A 23,434-nucleotide genomic window follows, 5' to 3' on the forward strand; every position below is an offset into this window, starting at 1 on the left:
TACAAATTAGCCCAAGTGCGCAAGAGACGTGGAGTGACGAAAAATAAAACCATATTGAAAAAACTGCACTGCCTCCCTACCAGGATGTGCGTGGAAATATTGTACACAAAAAGAGCGGATACCACATCTCCAAATTCCTCTACTTTTCTCCTCCCCTACTAGAAATGAAAGCAAAATCTTCCCCAACAATCCCTACACAACCAAATCCCTTGGGCAACCGACTGCCGTCCATTCAAGAAACGCGTGGCATCGGTCTTCGTAACTTGTCTTTAGTTAGATTCTTGGGCTGAATAAAAGAGCGAAGGAGAAAGACAACAGCATAAAGATAGTAGTAGTGAAATGAGGTGACAGTGCTGAGCTACCATCAGGGCTGCCAAATCCAGTTCCTGTGGGTGCAAGACCAATTCCAGGAGTAAAACTTGAGCCTGGCATTGCACCTGTTGTGTTGCCACGGGTACTCGAGTTTGGTGTTCCTCCGAAAGTCGGGTTGGTTGTTGGTGTTGTGCTGCCTCCGCTGTAATGAATTGAATCATTCAGGATCAGGAGCAAATTCCGGAATCCCACCGAGGGGATACGAGGACGAGTTAATTGAATTGACAGAAAATTTGACTCTTTTAAAGAAACTAGCATAACATTTAAAATTACACACTGATCGCAAATTATAATGCAGTAACTACAAACCCGAGGATCGGGTCAATATGCACGTACGGGTAGATCGAGAAGGAAGTTCAATTGCTATGAAGGTGTCGCAAAACCAAGGCTAACGGCATTTACACATCCACATAAAGACAATTCACTCGACTAATTTGGTATATTTGGGCTTCACTGGGAATTAAAGATACTCGATCGGGTATGGAATTGGATAAGAAAATTTCTCATATATTACTGTCCATATCCTCTTCAAAGAACATCCATTCCCAGATGCAAGTAACATGATATAGATAAACAAGAATATTGGGTACTAAAACAAAAACTCAGTAGAATTCAATTACGACTCAAGAATTGCAAGATCTAAATATGACGTGAATCCTCGATTAGTTTAGAGAGAGAGAGAGAGAGAAACCCCAAACCTTGGACTGGATGGATACACACAGCCAGAAGCTACATCTGCAAATTACACAAATAACAAGACAGCAATTAAGGTAAAGTAGCTGATATTAACGGATTAAAGAACAAATGATACATACTAGGGGCGGTTGGAGACACTGTGGCAGTGCCTGCAAAATCACAGCTCCCAGAAGTTTGTCCCTTTCTCTGGTAATAACTATTCACAGCATAGCTGCAGTGGTCTCTCGCGGTATTTGGGTTAAAACAAGCCCCATTTTGAAGGATTGCTGAACAATCAGCTCCAGCTCCACAAGCATAGTCGATATTCTTCTGAAATGCACTCTCACCCCCACTACTACAAACGCAATAAGCAGCATCTGCACATTATTAAAAATTTAAAGAAAAATTAGAAAAACTGACCAGGGAACAGCACAATTCATGGCCCTCCTTTCACACTAAAATATGTGCGGAAGTAAAAACGGTGAGGGGGTTCAATCAAAGTCCCAGTCTTGGGGTGACCAGCATAAAAAAAGGGGAGGGGGGGGGGGGGTGGGGTGGGGGGAAGAAACGAAGAACGAGAAAGATTAAAGGGGGGGGGGGGGGGGGGGGGGGGAAGAAACGAAGAACGAGAAAGATTTCACTTTCGGGAACCTTTTATTTCAACAATAAAAGAGAAGAAATAATGCTTTTGAAAAAATTAAATAAACCAAAGATCAAGAACAGTACTTAACCTGAATGGTCGCCCATGGCTAACAGAAACAGTAAACCAAGTACAAAAACTGCCATGATTGCTTCCAAAGAGAAATTTACAAAAAATATTTCTAAATCGAGATGGTTCGTGCACCTTAATCGGAAAAATCAAAAAGAAAATGCAGGGGAGACAAAGAAAGGGTGAAAAGCTAGGAAAGATTTTTAGTAAAGAGGAAAAGTGAAATATTAATGGTGGAATGGAGATTTCTAGATACAAGCGGGTATGCCGTATGCGTATGAGAGTGCCCAGGAAGGGAAGTGGTGATTTATACAAGATAGTGCGTGAAGTTTCTTCTACATGCTGCGTTCTGGTATAATCTTTTTATAATCAATTTTTTTATATTCAAATGAAAATTATATTATAGTTAAAGTAATTTCAAAATAATAAATCAAAAAAGGGAAAAAAATGTACTTGTGTAATTAATTTGATTAATATTTAAATAAAGATCATGAAAGTTTTAAAAAAAAACATGAAAACCAATGTTGCCTCCCAGAATTGAACTGGATCTTCAGTATGCTGTCCACCAAATTGCATGTGTCATAAATTAAAATTTTAATATTTTGTTAATTTAATCATAAAAACAGAATATGACAAACAAATTTCTGGAAATAAACAGTAATAGATAGACATTCACATGATAACCAGCAGACTGACACGTCCTACGGACAGCCCCTTGTTTGTTTCAAAAATTTATAAACCTCAATCAATGTTCTTCACTTTGTATTATAAAACAAATTTCATTTGTGCTTGAATTTCACTATAAATTATTAATTTTAAAATATGGGATATCAATCGAGTTCAACCATATCCTCTCTCTGGAGTTGTATATATAGGATGAAATATTTTATTTAACTTCATACGCATAATTATTTTATAAAAATTATAAAGTTGATTTTTTTTAGGTCTCTTTTGATATTGTTATATGCATAGTAATTTGAAATTTTATCCGTCTAAAAAAATCATTTTTAATGAACAAAGTAAATCATTTTAACTGCCTCTTTCTTCGAAAAAATAATTGAAGTCAGACTAATTTTGCGAAGAAAGTGCCCACACAAGCTTTTGCTTTTGCTTTTGCCTTTTGCTTTTGCACTGCTATAAATTTCTTGGTGAGGTGTCACTATAAACTAGCTCACTATGATTGTCTCTTCTGCATTGATTTGGAAGGACTCGACAAGTAGAATAACAGCAGGTATGTTGTTAATTTATTTATACAGATCGAAAAAATATATGTCATCTACTTTTTGCACATGAAATGACATGAGCTTGTCCTTCAAATAGTCGTTTTTTAAATATAATAAAATACTAACAATCGAGCTACAAGTATCATATCTTTATATTTCAAATATTTGGTTTAAGTTATCATCAGAAAAAACTATATTTTCATTTGTGTGTACTAGGTTGTTTGTGCTATATATGCTTCTGTCATGTCTCAAGGTGACAAATTTGCTCCTCAAGCTGATGCATGTGTTTTTCTTGCTTACTTATTTACACAAAAGGGTTATCGAATTCAATATCTTGCCACTCAAAATTTTTTTATTTCACGAGATGTTAGATTTTTTAATTGAGACTATAATTTTTTTCTTACACCCCAGTTCCTGCATTTGTTTTTCTTTCGTTGCCTTCTTTTTCTCTTCATGAGGATATGTCTCCTCACCTTTCCTTCATCCCTGAGAATAATATTTCTCATGTTGCTCTCTCGTCGCCACCTATTCGAAGATCATCTCGTGTTTCTCATCTTCCCATTTGGACCCAAGATTTTGTTTGTTCTACCGCACGAAACAATCATCTAGTTCCCACCATTCCATCTAGAATTATGTTAGTTACTCCAATATTTCGTCTTCCTATAAAACCTTCTTGTCCCATATCTCTTCAGTCAAGGAACCCCATACATAACAAGAGGCGATGCTTGATTCCCGTTGGCAAAAAGCTATGGCCCAGGAATTAGCGGCGTTGGATGCTAACCACACATGGGACATTGTTCAGTTGCCTCCTGGTAAGATTGCTATTGGAAACAAATGGATTTATAAAATCAAATACCATGTTGATGGGCGTGTAGACCCTTTTAAAGCACACCTTGTCGCCAAGGGTTATACACATCTTCAAGGGGTTCATTACCATGATACATTCTCTCACGTTGTTAAGATTACCAATGTCCGTTGCTTGCTTAGTGTTGCTGCCATTTGTAATTGGTCTCTTTACCAAATGAACGTTACAAATGTTGGATCCCGGTTTTCTACACGCCCAAACGCAGCGGAAGTTTAAAAATTTTATTTTATTTTGACAATCAAAATATGTTTGGACGCTCGTATGATTTTCATAATCAAACATACATAGGATGTTAAAGATTATACCTTTGTGAATTAAATCACTTGGCTCCAACTATTCCGGGATTAACGGAGATAGCTCTTCGTGAATCCATACGAACGTTCTTCGATCTACTTCGAATTAGGTCCACGACTAGATGGTTTATTCCTCTTCCAATTTGCACTAGAAAATTGGAAGATATTTTACGTTGAGATAAAAACGAGAGACGGCTCAAACTTTTCTTCAAAAGAAAGTGGCCGAAATTCTTTGATAGGAGAGGGGAGAGTTTTCGAAATCCTTAGGAGATGGAGGCTAGGGTTTTCAAAAATTATGAATTAATTAAATTAAATTCTAAGCCTAATATATATATATATAAGCTTAGGGCCCATTAACTTAATAAATACTTAATGGGCTTAATCAATTAATTATTCTAGTCCAACTAGTTTAATTAATTAATTAATCTTTTAAAGTCCAATTAAGATCCTTAATAATATGTATGTTGATCTTGTACTCCTACAAGCTCATTATACATATACCCATTACATTTAATTTAATTCCTTTATAAATTCAACATTTGAATTTAATATTTAAATTATAAATTCAACTCCTTAATTTATCACCTCCAAAATTTAATATTTAATAAACTCAACTTTTGAGCTTAATAAATTAAATCCTCAAATTTTATAAATTCAACTCCTTGAATTTATTCTCTCCAAATTTCATAAATTCAACTTCTTGAATTTACTATCTTATAAATTCAACTCCTTGAATTTATTTTCTCAAAATTTAATTATCATAAATTCAACTCCTTGAATTTACTATATCATAATATAAATTCAACTCCTTGAATTTATTCTCTCAACAGAAATAAACGATCCAGTGCTTGTGTGACCCTCAATGGTTCAGGGATACAGCTAGCCGTGGGTTCACAACTCTTTGTGATTCAGGACATAATCCTTTATTCGGGCTTACCCTAGTTAGCCCCATTCTTTTCATCAACACCTTGATTAAGAATGTAAGAACTCATTTCTGATTGCACCCATCGGATCATGGTAAGAGCGTCTAGTAGCATCGCCCCATGATCCCCTAGGTATCACTGATAGTGCCTGCAAGAACCAGTCGATTATGATTAACGTACAGTACGGTCCCTTCATCTCATATATCTCGATCGAATCTGCAACCATTGGTTCATCGAGGGTTGCATATTAATTCGATAACTATGTGATAACTATAATAGTGGCATCGCGTGTACTATTTGGAGAACTCCTTCTCCAACGTACATCTCGTACTCTGGCCAGAGATTCCATGCACTATTATTTCATTAGATCACATAGGATATCCACACCCGTAGGTGAGCGGTGAATCCCCGACTACAATGCACTGGCTCCTATATGTGTCGCAACTGTACCCAACCTCGCCACCTGATGACTCTCCTGGAGCCGGTAAACGAGTCAAAGCACAGCCCTAGCATATAGAGCCTCAGTGTTGTCCCGGGTCGTAAGGACTAATGGTGTACAATCATAACCACGAACTTATCCTCTCGATGAATGATAACCACTTGGAAAGTCCGAGGGAGGGTTGTTCGGTATAATCATCATATGACTACCCATCTGTATGTTTGGACATCTCTATGCCCTTACCAAGAAACGCAGTACACAACATCACAGATGATAGTCTCGAGCTCAAGCGACCTTTATCCATGTTTTAGGCGGCTGAATTGACTAGGAACGAATTTAGAATATGCAGTGTTTACAAATGAGTTTCAACATCGAATTACGATTCATTTGTATTAAAGCATAATCAAGGACTTTATCTATGCTGCTTGCATGTGTATACAGATAAAGTATAACAAAACCATTAAAAGTTAAATTATATTAAAATAAAGATTGTTTATTTCACTTGAGTCAATAAATTTCCTAGCCAACCGTTGGCTTGCAGGGCATCTACTCTAACAACAAATGCTTTTCTCCAAGGGGATCTTGATGGGGAATTTATATGGCCTTGCCTCAGACAGGGACGTAGCTAGGAAATAATTTGAGACTGGGCTGAATGCTAGTTGCGACGGACAGATATCGTCGCTACTAGCGACGGTTTTTCCGAACACCGTCGCAGATCTAAATCGACGACGGTTTTGATTAAACCGTCGTCGATCTTGGCGACGGTTTGTAAGCAACCGTCGCTATATAGCGACAGTTATAATTAAACCGTCGTAATTTTAGCGACAGATATAGTAAAACCGTCGCTAAAGCGACGGTTGCGTTCAAACCGTCGGACTTTTAGCGACGAATTTAGTCAAAACCGTCGCTAATCCATCCGTTTTTTTTTGTAGTGTGGGCTATGTGCTAAAGTTTTTAATAAATTCAAAAAATTTAGCGACGGATATAGTAAAACCGTCGCTAATCCATCCATATTTTTTACTAGGCCCAAAAATCTAGCCTGGGCTGGAGCCGTCTTCAGCCTTTGGGGTGGCTCCGTCCCTGGCCTCAGGGTTTTCGAAGTCAGCGTGGGGAGAGTTGCAGCCTTCGAAGTGAGGGGGAGAAAGTGTGTCGTTTAACTAAATCTTTGTATGGTTTCAAGCAAGTTGCGAGACAATGGAACATGAAATTTTCTCAACATATGAGGCTAGCTGGTTTTAAGCAATCACAACACGATCATTCCTTGTTCATAAAGATGAACATGATTTTATCACCATTTTATTGATTTATTTTGATGATGTAGTTATAACAGGGAATCATTAGCCTTCCATCTCAAGCCTAAAAGAGTACTTGCATTCGAAAATAAAGATAAAAGATTTGGGAACAAGTATGGAAGTACTTCTTTGGAATTGAAGTTTCTCGGTCGAATAATGGCTTTTGTTTGAAAAAAAAGAAGTATACTTTGGAACTTATTTCAGAAGCAGGGACTTGCTAGTGCTAAGATCTCTGACACACCCATGGAGCAGAATCTGAAGTTGGCTACAAAGAATATGATGATAGCTTTGGGCAAAAGAGTTCACTTGATCCTTCGCTCGATGACCCTGGTTCATACCGTAGGTTGATTGAGAGACTGATATACCTTACAGTCACACGCACGCCCAGACATATGTCACTACAAGAAAAACGCCATACAACAACACACATACGAAAACGGTTTTTGTGCAAAACCGTTGTCGTAGAGTTTTTAACAACGGTTTTAGCCAAAACCGTTGTCTTTTGGGGATCAAAGACAACGATATTTTAAAACCGTTGTCTTTGAGGGGCCAAAGAAAACGGTTTTAAACAACTGTTGTCTTTGGGGGGGTCAAAGACAACGGTTTTAGGGTAAATGACAACGGTTCTATGAACCGTTGTCTATTAGCGTGTTTTTTTGGAAACTAGACAACGGTTTTAAGAAACCGTTGTCGAATAGTGTGGTTTTTGGACAAATAACAACGGTAGGGAAGACGTTGTCAAATTTAGCGACGGAATTTCAAACAACCGTCGCTAATTTTAGCGACGGTTTGACATTAACCGTCGCGCAATTAAGATCAGCGACGGGTTTGAATAAACCGTCGCTAATTATAGCGACTGTTTTAAATCAAACCGTTGCATGTTTAAAATTAGCGACAGTTTAATGTTATCCGTCGCTAAATGTAGCAACGGTTTTTAAAACACCGTCGCAATATTTGGCGACGGTGTGAATTGCAACAGTCGCCAAATTAAAACATGCGACCTGTATTTCAAAACCCGTCGCTAAATTTCGCGACGATAAAATCCAAACCGTCGCTAATTTAAATTTTGGCGACGGTTTAACGGTTTAACAACAAACCGTCGCCAACTCACTGTATATAAATACCCACGTTCCCATTCTTCACACACTTAAATTTTTATCACTACTTCACAACACTTAAACTTTTCTCTCATATACAATTTTATCACTTCACAAACACATTAAACTTTTTCTCTCATACCACATTTTATCACTTCACACAACACATTAAAATTTTTTCTCTATACACATTTTTATCACTTCACACAACACTAAATTTTTCTCTCATACACATTTTTATCACTTCACACAACACTTAAATTTTTTCTCATACACAATTTTATCTCTTCACAACACTTAAAATTTTTTTCTCTTACATTTAAAACACTTAAAATTTTTCTCTTTTACACGATTATAGTTTCGATTGTTAGTTTCTTTTAGATTTATTAAATTATTAAAAGAATTTTTTTTATTTTTCGAAACAAATTAGCGACGGAATGCATTATTAAAGTCCGTCGCTAAATGTTACGACGACGACGGTTTTTATATGCTGATCATCGCTAAATTTAGCGACGGTTGTTATATGTAGACCGTCGCTAAATTTAGAGACGATTATTATATGTAGACGGTTGTGAATGAATTTAGCGACAGTTTTATATACCGTCGCAAATGCTACCTACCACAACGGGTAAAAACCGTTGTCGTTGAACGAACTTTCAACAACACCCTCAGTTACAACAGTTTTTAAAGGCTACGACAACGGATGCAGCAAACCCATGGTATCACGAAAGAATGAAGCATATACTAGTTCAAGAAAAGATTCGGGACAAGCTAATCTAGACAGCGCACGTATCTACGGAGCAATAACTAGCATACTTGTTCACAAAGGCGTTGAGTAAGGGCCATCACCGATATTCATTATGCAAGCTTGTAATGCTTGATTTATTCCAAGCTTGATGGGACCGGAGTATTAAAATTTTTGTTGTAAATAAATAAAAACATGTTTTACATTAAGATCTTTAGCTTAAAAGTGGTTAGTATAAATATAACAATTAGGGAGTTTGTACAGCAAGCTTTTCCATATTATATATTCAGAAAATGAATGTATTCTTTCATTCGCAAATGCTATGCCCCAAGCGCAAGTTTCCTATTTCTTAAGAGTAATAGATTAATGATTCTGAATCTTTAATGTTTATTCAATATTAAATATTTCTTTAATTGGCTATCCTAAAATTAATGTCTCATATTATGATATCACCGCCATTTTAACTTTTTATCGCATGCCTCTTGAATTATCCGACTACTCAAATTTTCATGCATGCTAAAAGTTATATTAGTGAAATTTAATGATAAAATTTATTTATTATACATGCATCAAATTAATAATGTAACATTATTATGTAGAGAAGATTTATCCAATTTTTTTTATTCTGAAGCTTGTTTAATTTTCCTAACTTGGTATCCCAGCCAGGAGGAAGCCATCTCCGATCACGAAATAAGCTCATGTTGTGTTTTCTCCTAATCCTAATTTTATGTTTGTTAATCCGGCGGATCCAATTAATTTTGTTAAACTTAACGACGAAAATTTTCTTTTCTGGCAACTCCAGGTGTTGGCTGGCGTTCGAGGCTTGGGGCTCGAGTTCTTTCTCATCATGTCACCAGTGATCTTGCCAACCCCTCTCTCGGTTCTGAGTACTCTGGCGGAAGGCAAATTCAAATGGGGGATGACTCTGCAGGTTTGCCTATCACTATTATTTTTCCAAATTTTGGCACAGGGTCTCCTGACCATTTACGTCTCAACAATCATGTTGTTGATACGAGTCATTCTTTATTAGTTCACGCTCATATGTTTCTGTCACTGAGTTATGCAATGTTGCATGCGCATGATTATAAATTTCTTGGCTGCCTCTGTTTCCCATATTTGTGTGTTTACAACTCTCACAAGTTTGGTTGATTTCGTTCAAAACCTTGTAAGTTTCTTGGTATAGCAGTTAACATAGAGGTTATAAATGGTTTTGCGATGATGGTCGGGTTTATATTCCACGCCATGCATGCACACACTCCTCCTTTACTTGAACATCAATTTGTCTTTTCTTTTACTCCTTTGTCTTCATCCACCAATCTTTATCTTCCTTCTGTTGCTTTTTATAAATTTTACTTTGGGCAATTATCATATTTTGTTTCAGGAGGGATCTAATATTCTTTTAATCTTTTTTTTTTTAAAAAAAAATTGCAAGTTATTCATATATTTATCTAAAAAATTTAATTTAATTATTTAGAAAATTTGTTAGATAAGCTATTAGTTAAGGGCGAATTTGCAATTTTGAAGTGATCATACCAATATGGTTTTTTTAAAGTGCTCCCTTTTTATAATGAATAAATTATCGTGAGACGATTTCACAAATATATATTGGTGAGACCGGTCGATTTGATCCATACATATAGTCAGAAATAATATTTTAATGGGTCAGATCGTATTGGAGATTCGTCTCATATAATTGATCAACGAGACGATCTCAAAGAATTTTTGTGTTTTATAATATATTATAGATTATTTCTATACATACATATATATATATATATACAAGGGCGGAGCCAATGTATTCTTCACCCGGGCTTTAGCCCGGGTGGTGCTAATTTTTTTTTAAAAAAATTATAGGTAAATTTTGGTATAATTTTGGATAAATTTGATATTAGCCCGGGTAGATCAATTTAAAATATTAAAGGATTTTAGAGTTTAAAATTCTAACCCGGGTAGATTTTGATTCCTGGCTCCGCCACTATATATATATATATATATATATATATATATATATATATATATATATATATATATATATATATATATATATATATATATATTGAATAAAACGTAAAGATAATATGTTGCTCTCCTTGTTTTTTAACCAAAAGAAAGCTAGATTGCGATCTGATTAATTTTTTGTCCATGAAAATTCACCAACTTTGTTAAGTTATTTTTTGTCTATAACGTTAAGATAATAACAATATTACTTCACTTAAAAGAACAATAATTCTAGATAGGGATGTAAATGAGCCGAGCCGAGCCGTAGTTGGCTCGGGCTTGGCTCGTTTCATTATTTTCTCGGCTCGAGCTCGTTACGAGCCTCGGGTTTGAAGCTCGGGCTCGGCTCGTTCGGAATTTATGAAGTTCTGGCTCGGCTCGTTAATGGCTCGTTTATCTTGTTTAATGAGCCTGGCTCGGGTTCGCTAATAGCGACGGGTTTTGATTAAAAGCGTCGCTAATAGCGACGGGTATTGACACAAACGTCGCTAATAGCGACGGGTATTTACAAAAACGTCGCCGATTTGGATCGGCGACGTTTTTCTTAAACCGTCGTTGTTATGCATAACCGTCGCCGATCTGATCGGCGACGTTTTTTACAACTGTCGCAAATAGCGCTAGTTACAGACATCGTCGCCAAAAAGCGACGGTTATTTTAGACCATCGCTATTATAGCGATAGTATGTCAAACCTGTCGCCATTAGCGATGGGTTTTATAAAACCTGTCGCTAATGTCGCGACGGTTTGAACAAAAAACCGCCGCTAAATGTTTTTTTTAAAATGTTATAATTATTTAAATCTGAAATAAAAATATATTGTGCTGTATAATCGAAAAAAAATTAACAAAATTTGAGAAATATAATCATATTATTAATCTGCAAATAATAATACAAGTGTTTCATACAAAATGAATCAGCCATGTAGCGCTACATCTCCTCCTGTGATGTTGATTTAAAATGAATCAAATTGAATTTTCTTAATGTAACGTTGATGAGAATAACGAAATTTAATAAACTTACGTGGAGCAGGCGAATCGCGTGTCAACGAAAGATCCATCTGCATGTCGATGTGTGTGAACGTATAGCTCCCATGACGTTGGATCTCTGCCATGTCGTGCTCGCTAAAATAAATTCAATAATTGTAAAACATTAACATTTATAATTAATGAAATATATATTTTTTCCAAAGTACAATTCAATAAATGTCACGAACATCGTCGCTCGAATATTGAACCTCTTCTATTTCACTTTCAGTTCAAATCAATTTCGTTGTCGTACATAACATTAACATCGACTAGATTTTGAGACGATAAAAGAAATTGAGTTGAGATATCATGAGGTCCACTTTCGTTGTTTTGAAATGCATCGTTCGCATCAATTTGATTATGCTCAGTATTTGGCTCAACATCAGTGACATAAGCTCGCCTACGTAGAGTACTCACATGCATCCAATCTGATTCTGCTCTCTTCGTTGTTGAATAAGTCAAATACACAACTTGCGAGGCTTGCGTAGGAAACACAAATGGTTCTTAGTATCCAAGACTTTTTTTTCGATTGACATCCACAATTTTGTACTTTTTATTAGAAAACAAAAATGGTTTGTAATTTCGTCTAAATATGGTTTGTTCTGACATTTTTTTCGATTGTAAGGACAACGGATATATCCATTTAATAAAAACTCAAGATGACTAAGTACAAATGTTACAAACGACTCTAAACGCGACAATTTATAGACAGTTTGCTAAAACCCTAAACCCTAAACCCTAAACCCCAAAACCGTCGCTATGAGCGACGGTTTGCTAAAACCGTCGCTGATATTAATCGGCGACGGTTTACTCATAACAGTAGCTATTATAGCGACGGTTTTATGTAAATCGTCGCTATAATAGCGACGGGTTTTAATAAACCGTCGCTGATATCCCTTTTTTTATACCAGCAACTCCCGTGAACCACTTAAACGAGCCGAGCTCGAGCTCGAGCTCACGAACCAGCATAACGAGCCGAGCTCAATTTTGAGCTCACGAACCTAGCTATTATCGAACATCATTAATCTCAAGCTCGGCTCGACAAAATTGTCGAGCCCAAGATAAGGCTCGGGCTCGGCTCGATAAGCTTAGCGAACGAGCCCGAACGAGCTTTTTAACGAGTCGAGATCCGAAAAACTCGCGAACAGTTCGGCTCATTTACATCCCTAATTCTAGACTTCTTAATAATACTTAATTCAGTGCCGGGAAAAAAAAAGACCCATATCCATTTACCCGAATTTCATTATAAGGTAATCTCATTAATAATTAATTACAAGAAATTTAGCATTTTTGAAATGATTAAATACGAAATTGAATTACCGAAGATTACATCGAAAAGATCATCGAATACTAGCGCACACCAATTAAGCTAAACCTAGTCCAAAAAAACAAATAGACGTAACAAGGCTTGCAAGAAAAAAGAATGAGGCGGCAAGGGGGATGACAACAATTTAAACAAAACAAATAGCATAAATCCCAAGAAATCATCGATCGTGGGGTGCTTCTATATATATATATATAATTGGCGACGAGTGTGACTCCCCCACTCCTCCATCACCACCACAAAGGTTCTCTCTCATTTCTCAGCTACCGTACGCAACAATTCCGATAATTATATATAATTCCGTAGTGTGGAAAACCAGAGCTTCGATCCATATATATATACATCTTTTTATTTTGTATTAATTCAGAAAAATTAACTTTGAATATGAGGAAGATGGCGACAGAAGGGATATTAATTTCGATATTTGCATTTAATGTGGCTCTTGGGATTCAAACATGCTGTGGAAAGAACATCAGTAGAGGAAGCTTTCCAAAGGGTTTTGTTTTTGGGACAGCATCTTCCGCTTATCAGGTAATCATTTCGTTGCAGACCGAAAAAAAAATTGAAAGAGCGTGTATAATATAATTTTGTTTTGTTTTTTTTTTGAAAAAAGATGGGTCGGGTCAAACCGAACTCACCTGAAAATATCGTGGGTTTGAATTGGGGTCTACGTTTCGACCGGAACCCGAAAATCATAGAACCCAAACCCGGTATTTTCTGTGTCGGCAAGTGTCGAGTTGGCGAATGGGTCAGTTTCATTTTTGACACCTCTACTGTTATAGTGTCACAGAGAGCTACGTGCAGTAACTAACATGAGAATATTATGTTTAATTATATGTGCGAAATCACAGATAAATTATCTTTTAATTACCTTATTGGATTTTAGGATTGTCGGCTTTAATGTGTGTTATCTGGATTTTAGGATTGTCGGCTTTTACTGTGTGTTATTCCAGTCACTTAGCTGGTTTTCCAACAAGACAACCCTCTGTCGCTTTTTGTATTATATTATCATTGAACAACAATTAGTTTCCGTTATTATTAATGTTCTCGATTAATTATATTTGGCTTGAATTTCAGTATGAAGGAGCAGTCAAAGAAGATGGAAGGGGTCAAACAATCTGGGATACATACGCTCACACTTTTGGTAACAAGAACAACAGAAGAATTTATCTAATATATTCTGAAAATTAAGCTATTATTAAAATTATTTTGAAAAAAATTAATGTAAACCATGATAATTGTTTGAAAATTAATTAAATTATTATAAATTTTCGGTGGCAGGAAAAGTTCTTGATTACAGCAATGCTGATGTAGCTAATGATCACTATCACCTCTACCGTGTAAGGGAATTTTTCCCCCTTTCAAAATTTATTAAACCAACTAATTTAACTTAATATGTGAAATTAATAGAGAAAATATTTAATTTTCTAACGAGGATTTAAAGAATTACAATTTATGATTTGGTAAATTCAGGAAGATATACAGCTTATGAAAGATATGGGAATGGATGCTTACAGGTTTTCCATTGCTTGGTCCAGGATTTACCCTAGTAAGATTAAATTCCATGCATGCATATATATAATACATCATCATTGTAGGAATGGGGGTAAAGAATTAATTAGCCTTGCTTCTGTGTTTTAGAATGAAAATTTTATTTATATGATTTGTATCCAAATATACGACATATCGAAATCATGTTTTCATTAATACTCCCAACTATCTCGATAATTGGCTCGATTGATGCATGTCGACATTTAGTTATATATTTCGATTATTTTAATGCATGGATTCTTAGTCCGTAAATTGGAAGACATGATTAACTGTGAATTAATATATATTTACCATGTCATGTGATTTGAAGCTTTTTACTAAATTCTTATTACATGTGTTCTTATAAGATGGAACTGGGAGACTAAATGAAGCCGGTGTCTATCATTACAATAATCTCATCAACGCATTACTTGAGAATGGTAATATATTCCTAATCCTGCTACTATATTATTAGATAAATATATAATAATATAGTTATAGGTTAGCAGGACAGTCTTGAAACACTATATAAATATAATCTTACTTAAATAATATGTTTTAAAAATGTGATTGAGCGTTCCAAGTTTTGATTATTATTAACTTTAAATTTTCGACTATTTTCATCTAATTATTGTCTTAACAGCTTGACAAGTCATCATTTTCAAAAGTAACTCATCATTTTCTGGTATCATGTCAATATTTTTTAAAGTAACCCCATCATTTTTTGGTGTCACATCAACAATAATTTGACCAAAATAGTTGAAAACCAAAAATCAGTATGCCAAAACCAAATTTTTGATCAAAATTCAAAATTGAACAAGCCAGCTAAAAAAAATATATATTTCCAGTTAAAATATACGAAATAATATGTCTCTCAACTAAATATCTGCATTGTACACGTGTGTCTGCAGGAATCGAACCCTATGTGACACTTTACCATTGGGATCTTCCTCAAACTCTAGAGGACAGATACACGGATGGCTGAGCCCACAAAGCATGTAAATGATTATTTTTCTTCTTCTTCCAACAATGAAATTCAAATAAATTCGGGAAAACGAAACTTCATCTTGTGACTCTTTTCACCAGAAAAGACTTTGTAATCTATGCCGAAACATGCTTTAAAGAATTTGGCGACAGGGTAAAGCACTGGATCACGTTCAATGAGCCTCGTACATTTGCTGTACAAGGCTACGACGTAGGGCTTCAGGCTCCCAGCCGTTGCTCCATCCTTTTACGATCATTTTGCAGGGCTGGAAACTCAGCAACCGAGCCTTATATAGTCGGTCACAACGTGCTTCTTTCACACGCTACTGTGGTACAAATTTATAAGAACAAATACCGGGTAAATTAAAATACATATCGTACGTATAAGGTTCTGATCTCAAAAAGATAACAATCTTAATATAATGTGGTGTGGTGTGGTGTGGTGTGGTGTGTGATCTTATTTGTCTCAGCCAAAACAACGTGGATCAATCGGGATAGCTTTGGATTCTTTCTGGTATGAACCAGCAACAAACTCATCAGAGGATGTTGAAGCAACACAAAGAGCGCTGGATTTTCACTTGGGATGGTAAAAGACTAAGAATTTTTTCTTTTTTAGTACAGCTGGACATACATATTGAGAAAATGTTCTGCAGACTATTGCTTGGAACTGCGTACAGTTACTGATCGTGGGATGTCTTCCAATTGTTCGATTTTAGGTTTATCGAACCAATAATAAAAGGAGATTATCCACAATCAATGAGAACGAGAGTAGGAAGCCGCCTGCCAAAGTTTTCTGAAGCCGAATCCAATCTGTTAAAGGGTTCATTTGATTTCATCGGCATCAATCACTATACCACTTGGTATGCCAACATAAACAACACAAATTTAATCGGGGTTCTTCTGAACGATTCCCTTGCGGACTCTGGTGCTGTCACATTACGTACGTACGTTATAACAAGTGTGCTCGAATACGGCCTTAATTAATGGGGTTGTTTTGTTTATTAATTAACTTTCTTGTGTCCTTTAATTTCTTTCTTGCAGCATTTAAAGATGGAAGACCTATAGCTGACAGGGTATGTATGTGCAAAACCAAATTTATACACCCTACTTTTACTGTGTGAAGATCTTTAAACGTTTAAGTTTGACGTACGGCAGGCACATTCTATATGGTTGTACATTGTGCCACACGGGATCAGAAGTTTGATGAATTACATCAGACAAAAATATAGGAACCCTCTTGTTATCATTACTGAGAATGGTAATTATAGTTGAGAAACAAATCGTTTTCTTCTCATACTTAGCAAAACAAGATTCATAGATGAAATATTTTTATGTTTTTTAGCAGGGATGGATGACGGAAACAGCCCATTCGTGTCCATTAAATATGCGCTCAAAGACGAGAAGCGAATAAAGTATCATAACGACTATTTAACAAACTTGTTAGCAGCTATCAGGTAAGAAGATTATTTGTGAAGACCATTTTTGTTTAATCCTTTTCTGGTTGCTTCTTTCTACATATATGTCTGTAGGCGCGGGCTCATCGATATTTGATATTATGTACTGTATACAGGGAAGATGGTTGCAACGTGAGAGGCTACTTCGTGTGGTCCTTGTTGGATAACTGGGAATGGGGAGCTGGATTTAGTTCAAGGTTTGGTTTGTACTACGTGGATTACCACGACAAGCAGCTCAAAAGATACGCAAAGAATTCTGTCAAATGGTTCAAGAATTTGTTGGCTTCCTAGAAATAAATAGTATAAACGAAAAACAAAACAAAGCATGGCTAGCTTTACATCACTACATGCAACATATAAGGTGCACGTGGGATATTTCATTTTGTATATATAATTATAAGCCTGCTGATGATGTAAAAGGTATTTCAACTAGCTAATCATGTAGTTTGAAGGTTTTCTATTTTGTACTTTCAACAGCAAAAAAGTAAATCACTCAAAAATATTAACCTTTTGCTCTCATTTGACTTTTCTTCTAAATTCAAAAACGAGTACTAGCAAACGATGGAGATGAAAAAAAAATGTTTTCATGTAAAAAAATTCATATTTGATTGATCGCTCATATTTGAAAGTCAATTGTTTTTGTTTTTAAAGTCTATTAATTGGTTTTTACTTTTTAGTATATATACTATCTAATCAGTATATACAAGCGATATTGGGTGTACATAAGTATCATATTTTTAATATTTATAATTTGAAAATTTTAATTTAATATTCAATAAATAATATAATTACATAAAATAAATCAAGGGAGATAATAGTGGAATAAATTTCTTTGAATTGTGGATAATATTGGATTGAGAGATAAAAAAATTAGAATGAAATAAATAATTTACGAATAAATTATGTAAAATTATAGATAAACAAATAAAAATAATTTAATAATATAATTCTTTGTTATACTATTTTTTGGTTATTTAATGCTTTTTAATTAGAAGTGAAAGCTTATTAGAAAATTAAATTGCTTTTAAAAATAAATAAATAAATTCAAGTGTCTCATCCGGACTACAGTCCGTATCCCATATAAACCACATGTGCGAATTTAAAAACGGGTCATCTTATTCGGATCCTCTCCATCTACAAAACGACACCGACCGCGTTTTACTTTTCCCAAATCGCTCTCGATTCCATCCAATCTAGACGTCGTCGACTAAAATTTCGAACAATTTGTTCCTATAATTTCAATCTGGTAATCTTTTAATTCAATTCATTTCATTCTCTTTCAATTGAATCCTCTTGCAGCTCAAGCCGTTGATTCTGCGAATTCTAGGTTTTTGGATTTCAATTCTTCGATCCGTAAGCTTTATCCCCGAAATCAATCAATTAATTGGATTTTTTTTTTTCATTTCTAATCTTTATTCTAGGGGCTATCCCTTGCTACTAGATTCAAAAGTTTCAGCTTTATTCGGATACCTTTTACCATCTAGGGTTTGCGTATTCAATTTGTTTTACTGATATTATAGCTAATTATGTTCGTAAATTGATTTAGGGTTCTGATCTGACTGTCTCTGAATTGCATTTTGATATCCTTTTTGCTGTTTTCGGTGTCGAATTTTTTAATCTAGAGTTAGGGTTTTTCGTGAAATTGGGGCTGCTGCTTCTTTTTTTTTTTTGAAATTGAAATTGGGGCTGGTTCTAAGATCTGTTTCTTTCTGCTATAAATTGATTGGAAGGCTTGTTAATCTGTTGGTAATATTTATTCTAAATAATTGGGTTTATTATTATGTTTGTAATTAATCTAAAAACTATATATGTTATTTATTTAAATATTAATTATTTTAATTCTGCTTGTTATTAGCATGGTTGTCCTTGTTTGCATGCTATAAACACTGGCTGTCCGCTGTCCGATCTGGGTTTAACTGATTGATTTTATTGTTATTATTTTTTCTGCTTGTTAGTGACTGATCTTTATGCCTCATTATTACTTTGACATAAAATGATGGAGCATTCCCTTGTGCATCTTTTTGTTTTTGTTTTTGGTTTTTTTTTTTTTTTTGCATGGGAGCTATTGCACACTTGATATAATGTGTGAAATCAAATGTTGTTGAATCATGATTAGAACAATTTTTTTAACTGTTATCTGATGCTGAGAAAATAAAGCACGTTTGTATACACAATGAGTCGCTACCTTGTGTTTTTTAATTGGCAGCAAGGCTTGAAATTATAAAATTGCTGTAGCCAAATATGGCTGGTTGAGTTATTCTGTCTTTACTGTACGATATAATATAACGGAGAATAATTGTTTGGTGGTTGCTGCTCCAAATTCAAATTCATGGTTTGAGGTTTTGGACATATCTTGGATCTCTGTCGGATTGTGGCTTGTTTTTCTTATTACTTGCTCTTATAGGTCATTTATGCTCGCAATTTATGAGATTTTACTTGATCTTTTCTACCTTTGCATTTTTTTTACAAAATTACCGATTTCATCATAGTTTAACAAGGACTATTTGTCTATGTCTAGAGTTGTTTATCCTTTTGGCTTTCTTTTCAGAGGATGGGAGTGAAACGTCCTTTTGAAGAAGAATTTCCGGAGCTTTCTTTGAAGCAACATAAACAATTCGATCAGGAAAATAAAATAATTCTTTGTGAAGAGGATTTTCCCTCTGCTTTTACTTCTCCGAACACTGACTCTTTCGGTAAAGTCTGCTTCTTGACGTTGTTTTTTTTATTAGTATTTTTTTATCCGGAGCTTATTAGGCTACGGTTCTCTATAGCGGAGCTTTTTAAGAATATGCTCCTCTTAATTTGTACTAGAAGAAGGCTGTGGTTTTCTGCTTTATGAGCATAAAATCTGATCTGCACTAGTTTTTGATGTCTGTCTTTTAATCTTTTCTCTTACTACATTTGAACAATCTTTATTTATCTTCTCATCATATTTTACTGCGTGCCAGGTGAAGCTGATAGCGGCTATTATAAGTTACAACATGATAGGAGGCTCTACGATAGCCACACTGATACTGCACCTGTGGATGACAAGGAATTAGAGACAAGTGCTCCGTTATCATGGGTCACCAGCAGCAGTAGCGAGGAAGATACAGGGCTGGAGGATGCCACGTTCGGGTCTTATTTTCGACCATATTTTGACTTCAGCATACCTTTCCAGTTCCCAGAACAGTTGGAGAATCCATACTTTTCGTTTTTCAATTGTTCTCCTAGAAAAGAAACTCCCATTGGACCAGATCGTCAAGCTGAAGGTCTTCCTTGGGGTGTGAATGTTACTGATTCATTACATTACTTCAATTCTGGCAACCGTACGCAGCAAAAACCAACTGGAACATGTACTGTACCAATCCCCGATGATTCAAATTTTGAATCATCTCTACTCAGTTCTGTTAGTAAAGAAGTTTCTGTTGGACCAGATCATCAAGCTGAAGTTCTGCCATGGGACATGAACCTTCATAAAGATTGTTTGGGTTCTGATGTCAGGCAGCAAAGGCTTATGGGAACTTGTGTTACTCCAATGCCTGATGATTCAACTGTAAATGGAGCTAAAGTTGGACAAGGCAGAACAGATTGTTGCTGCCCAGATGTGGGATCCATTGAGATGTGTGCGTCAACATGTGAAGGGGGCGAGAGAAACATTCAGAGAGGTCATTGGTGAAGAGAGTTTCTCAGAGCTGGGTTTTTATGACATGGGTGAGGAAGTGGCATGCAGGTGGAATGCAAATGATGAGCACCTTTTCCATGAGATCATATTCTCTAATCCCAGGTCACGTGGTAGAAATTTTTGGAAACACCTCAGTGCAGCTTTCCCAACGCGAACGAAAAATGAAATAGTTAGTTATTATTTCAATGTCTTCATGCTCCGGAAGCGGGCTACACAAAACCGGTCTTTGTTGCTGGAGATAGATAGTGATGACGATGAGTGGAAAGATGGTCATGGAGGAGATTTGTGTGAGAACCGATCGCATTTGATGGATTCAGATATGGATGATGAAGATGACTTCGATGATGATGATGATGATGACGACCATGCTGCTGATGATGAACAAGTGGGAGCCTGTGGAGAATTATGTGAAGTTGGAGGGGCACGTGATGACTCCATAATTGAGTCGTCTGGTAATCAAGATTTGGATTGTAGCCGTGGGCAAAGCACGTCGTCTGAGTCGGAAAATATCTGTGCAGATGATAGCTTAATTCAATGCGACGGAACTTGGAATGGCAATGGCCATGTAGATAAATAAGAGTTTCTGGAATTTGATAGCAGAAGCCGTTGACGTAGATTTTTTTTTTCTTTTAAATTTTTATTTCGTGGGTGGATCAAATTTGGTTCGCCAAATCTTCTCGGCTCGAGATAAAGAAAACGTCACTTGCTTCTTTGGAAACTTAGAATTCCCCGCATTGTAAATAAAAACGAAAAAATAAATCGTATCAAGTTTCGTTTGTAACAATTTATTAAAATGTATTAATGATTTTTCTGCTCAAAAAAGAAAATTAATTAAGCGTCTGCCTCGCCTCTTCATTCAATACAACATAAAAATATATCTGACTAAATTTAACAATCTATAATATAGCTATCATCTCGCGTATTCTCAAATTTTGAAAATGAGTCAATAATAAGTAAAGTAGTACAAATCTCAAACATGCAAGTATGATCCGCGTGTTTGAACTGCAAAAAGACCTTCAACTCTTGCCATGCTCTCGGCCGAGGGCACGTACCCTGCCTTAAGAGAAGTAATGAATCCGTATATGAAAGAAATGCGAACCCAGATTATTCTACTGATTTCAGAAAAAACGGTAACGTTCCATCTGAATATGCCTAGAGTATTGTCAATCCTCAGAAAAACAAAGGGCATGTTTGTCCATTCTGCAGGAGAGTTTTCAAGAATGGTCAGGCTTTTAGGTGGACACAAGAGGACCCATTTTATCGGTGGTCGCATGGAAAATGTCGATCAAAGTCCTGTAACGACGCCTAAGCTACTCGATCTTAATTTTCCAGCTCCCGTAGAGAGTGAGGAGGATAGTCATTGCCAGTTCTTTTCTAGCTGGTTTTTTCAAAGATTCAGGCTAATGCGCTTTGAAATATTGCTAAACAGCAAGCCTTCGGACTTAGTTATAAGTTTTAATTCCATCCCATTTTTTCACGTGTCATGATTGCGTTCCGTTTACTTGTAGATTCTAAATTCCCTTTATCTTCATTAATGTGAAGTTATGATATCATACCCGAGAAGTTTTATTAGCAATAGTTATTATATAGAATTGGAAGTGGGATATATATTCTCCCCTTCTGTTATATTAGATATGGAGGCTGTTCGTCAAAGTTCAAATCATATAACACACACACCACACACTTAAGACTTCAAGCCATCGTTTGGTCCCTTATGAGACAATAATAAAGGGCATGTATGTAGACTTGTCAAATTCCTTTCTGGATATTGACAGCAACCCCATCCCGGAATTGGTCGGTTGTAGTGGTAGGCCAGCAGCCCAGGCCTGGTTAGGCTCGGAATCTGCCCTTGACCTGACTCCCATGTCCTTCACGTATAGTTACCAGCAAGCCTGACCCAGTCCTACTCCATGGACATATCTACATATGGTTACCGGCCCAAACGCATATATTATATATATCATATTTTTTTTTATAGTTTTCAAATGACGTATTGAAATAGAATATTATGAATTCTATTTTTATGGGTACGAAATCACATGTTTCATCATCATCATACATGTTCGCTAGTAGTGAGGCCATCTACATTGATATTGATTATCCAAACTAAGCTATTTTTGCACATGACAACTCTTAAATTAAGATATAAGATATCCTCCTTAAGCATTTTTTATCTAAGTTTCAATAATCCACCTCTTATTCTACTTTTTTCTATAACATGACAATCTATATTATGTCAGATTGAGGTCCACTGAGTTTCATTTACTTGATCAAACAATCGAAATTCAGTTATTTCAACTACAGTAAACGATCTTTCAAATTGGTCAAGACTCTCTAGTTTAGGGTCGCTTGTGTTTGGTCTCCTCTTCATATGAACAAACTATGTTAGACATCTTTTCCTAATCTTATCATTTATGAGGACTACACCTAAATAGCTTGTAATCTTTTAATTCATAATTTTATCTTTGCATGTTTTCTCACGCATACATCTTTACATGCACATCTTGTTATCACCATCTTATGTATATGTAGTCTTGTAGTGGCCCAACACTTCGAGTCATAAAGCATAGTTGAATAGTCTTATAACATTTTGTTTTTAATGTCGCAGGCATTCTTCTATCTCATAGTAGGACTTCTGATGTCATTTTCCAAGATTCTGGCATTATTACGGTATCTAAAATCTTATTAAAGAGCTAGTCAGCAATTGGATCTCATCTTCGCATAGACACTTCCATACCTCAATTGATCTCATCCAGTCCAACTGCTTTCTCCGGTTTCATCCTCTTTAGTGCCTCTATTACTTCTTTGACATTAGCTCAACGA

The 23,434-nt window shown here is 35.7% G+C and overlaps 3 protein-coding genes across 3 annotated transcripts; 2 read left to right on the forward strand and 1 right to left on the reverse strand.

Annotated features, from left to right (window-relative positions):
• Positions 1-54: 54 nt before the first annotated feature.
• LOC140814249 (PLASMODESMATA CALLOSE-BINDING PROTEIN 2-like) lies at positions 55-2,076 on the reverse strand. The gene is made up of 4 exons (XM_073173170.1): positions 1,779-2,076; positions 1,188-1,424; positions 1,071-1,107; positions 55-514 (listed from the first exon to the last, which is right to left on the reverse strand). Exons 1-4 carry the CDS (start codon positions 1,831-1,833, stop codon positions 274-276), a joined length of 570 nt encoding a protein of 189 aa, XP_073029271.1. The 5' UTR covers positions 1,834-2,076; the 3' UTR covers positions 55-273.
• A 10,949-nt stretch (positions 2,077-13,025) lies between these two features.
• On the forward strand, positions 13,026-17,359 carry LOC140842913 (beta-glucosidase 6-like). Its single transcript, XM_073211120.1, is given in 14 exon segments — positions 13,026-13,510; positions 14,057-14,123; positions 14,261-14,319; positions 14,453-14,528; positions 14,878-14,949; positions 15,421-15,480; positions 15,483-15,507; positions 15,596-15,851; positions 15,964-16,079; positions 16,210-16,433; positions 16,535-16,566; positions 16,649-16,751; positions 16,839-16,947; positions 17,064-17,359. Coding segments are annotated over 14 exon segments (1,521 nt in total). The 5' UTR covers positions 13,026-13,363; the 3' UTR covers positions 17,239-17,359.
• Positions 17,360-18,050: 691 nt separating this feature from the next.
• Positions 18,051-21,446, forward strand: LOC140842919 (uncharacterized). Its single transcript, XM_073211127.1, has 3 exons — positions 18,051-18,193; positions 19,496-19,640; positions 19,896-21,446. Exons 2-3 carry the CDS (start codon positions 19,499-19,501, stop codon positions 20,603-20,605), a joined length of 852 nt encoding a protein of 283 aa, XP_073067228.1. The 5' UTR covers positions 18,051-18,193; positions 19,496-19,498; the 3' UTR covers positions 20,606-21,446.
• Positions 21,447-23,434: the final 1,988 nt, after the last annotated feature.

The sequence above is a fragment of the Primulina eburnea genome, chromosome 1 (assembly GCF_022965805.1).
Source record: "Primulina eburnea isolate SZY01 chromosome 1, ASM2296580v1, whole genome shotgun sequence".
NCBI classification, from domain to species: Eukaryota; Viridiplantae; Streptophyta; class Magnoliopsida; order Lamiales; family Gesneriaceae; genus Primulina; species Primulina eburnea.

Coding starts and splice junctions, on each gene's coding strand:
- LOC140814249 (XM_073173170.1), bottom strand. CDS start 1,833: ATGGCAGTTTTTGTACTTGGTTTACTGTTTCTGTTAGCCATGGGCGAC. Junction 1,108..1,187: donor AGTGTCTCCAACCGCCCCTA/GTATGTATCATT, acceptor TGTAATTTGCAG/ATGTAGCTTCTGGCTGTGTG. Junction 515..1,070: donor GTGTATCCATCCAGTCCAAG/GTTTGGGGTTTC, acceptor AATTCATTACAG/CGGAGGCAGCACAACACCAA.
- LOC140842919 (XM_073211127.1), top strand. CDS start 19,499: ATGGGAGTGAAACGTCCTTTTGAAGAAGAATTTCCGGAGCTTTCTTTG. Junction 19,641..19,895: donor TCCGAACACTGACTCTTTCG/GTAAAGTCTGCT, acceptor ACTGCGTGCCAG/GTGAAGCTGATAGCGGCTAT.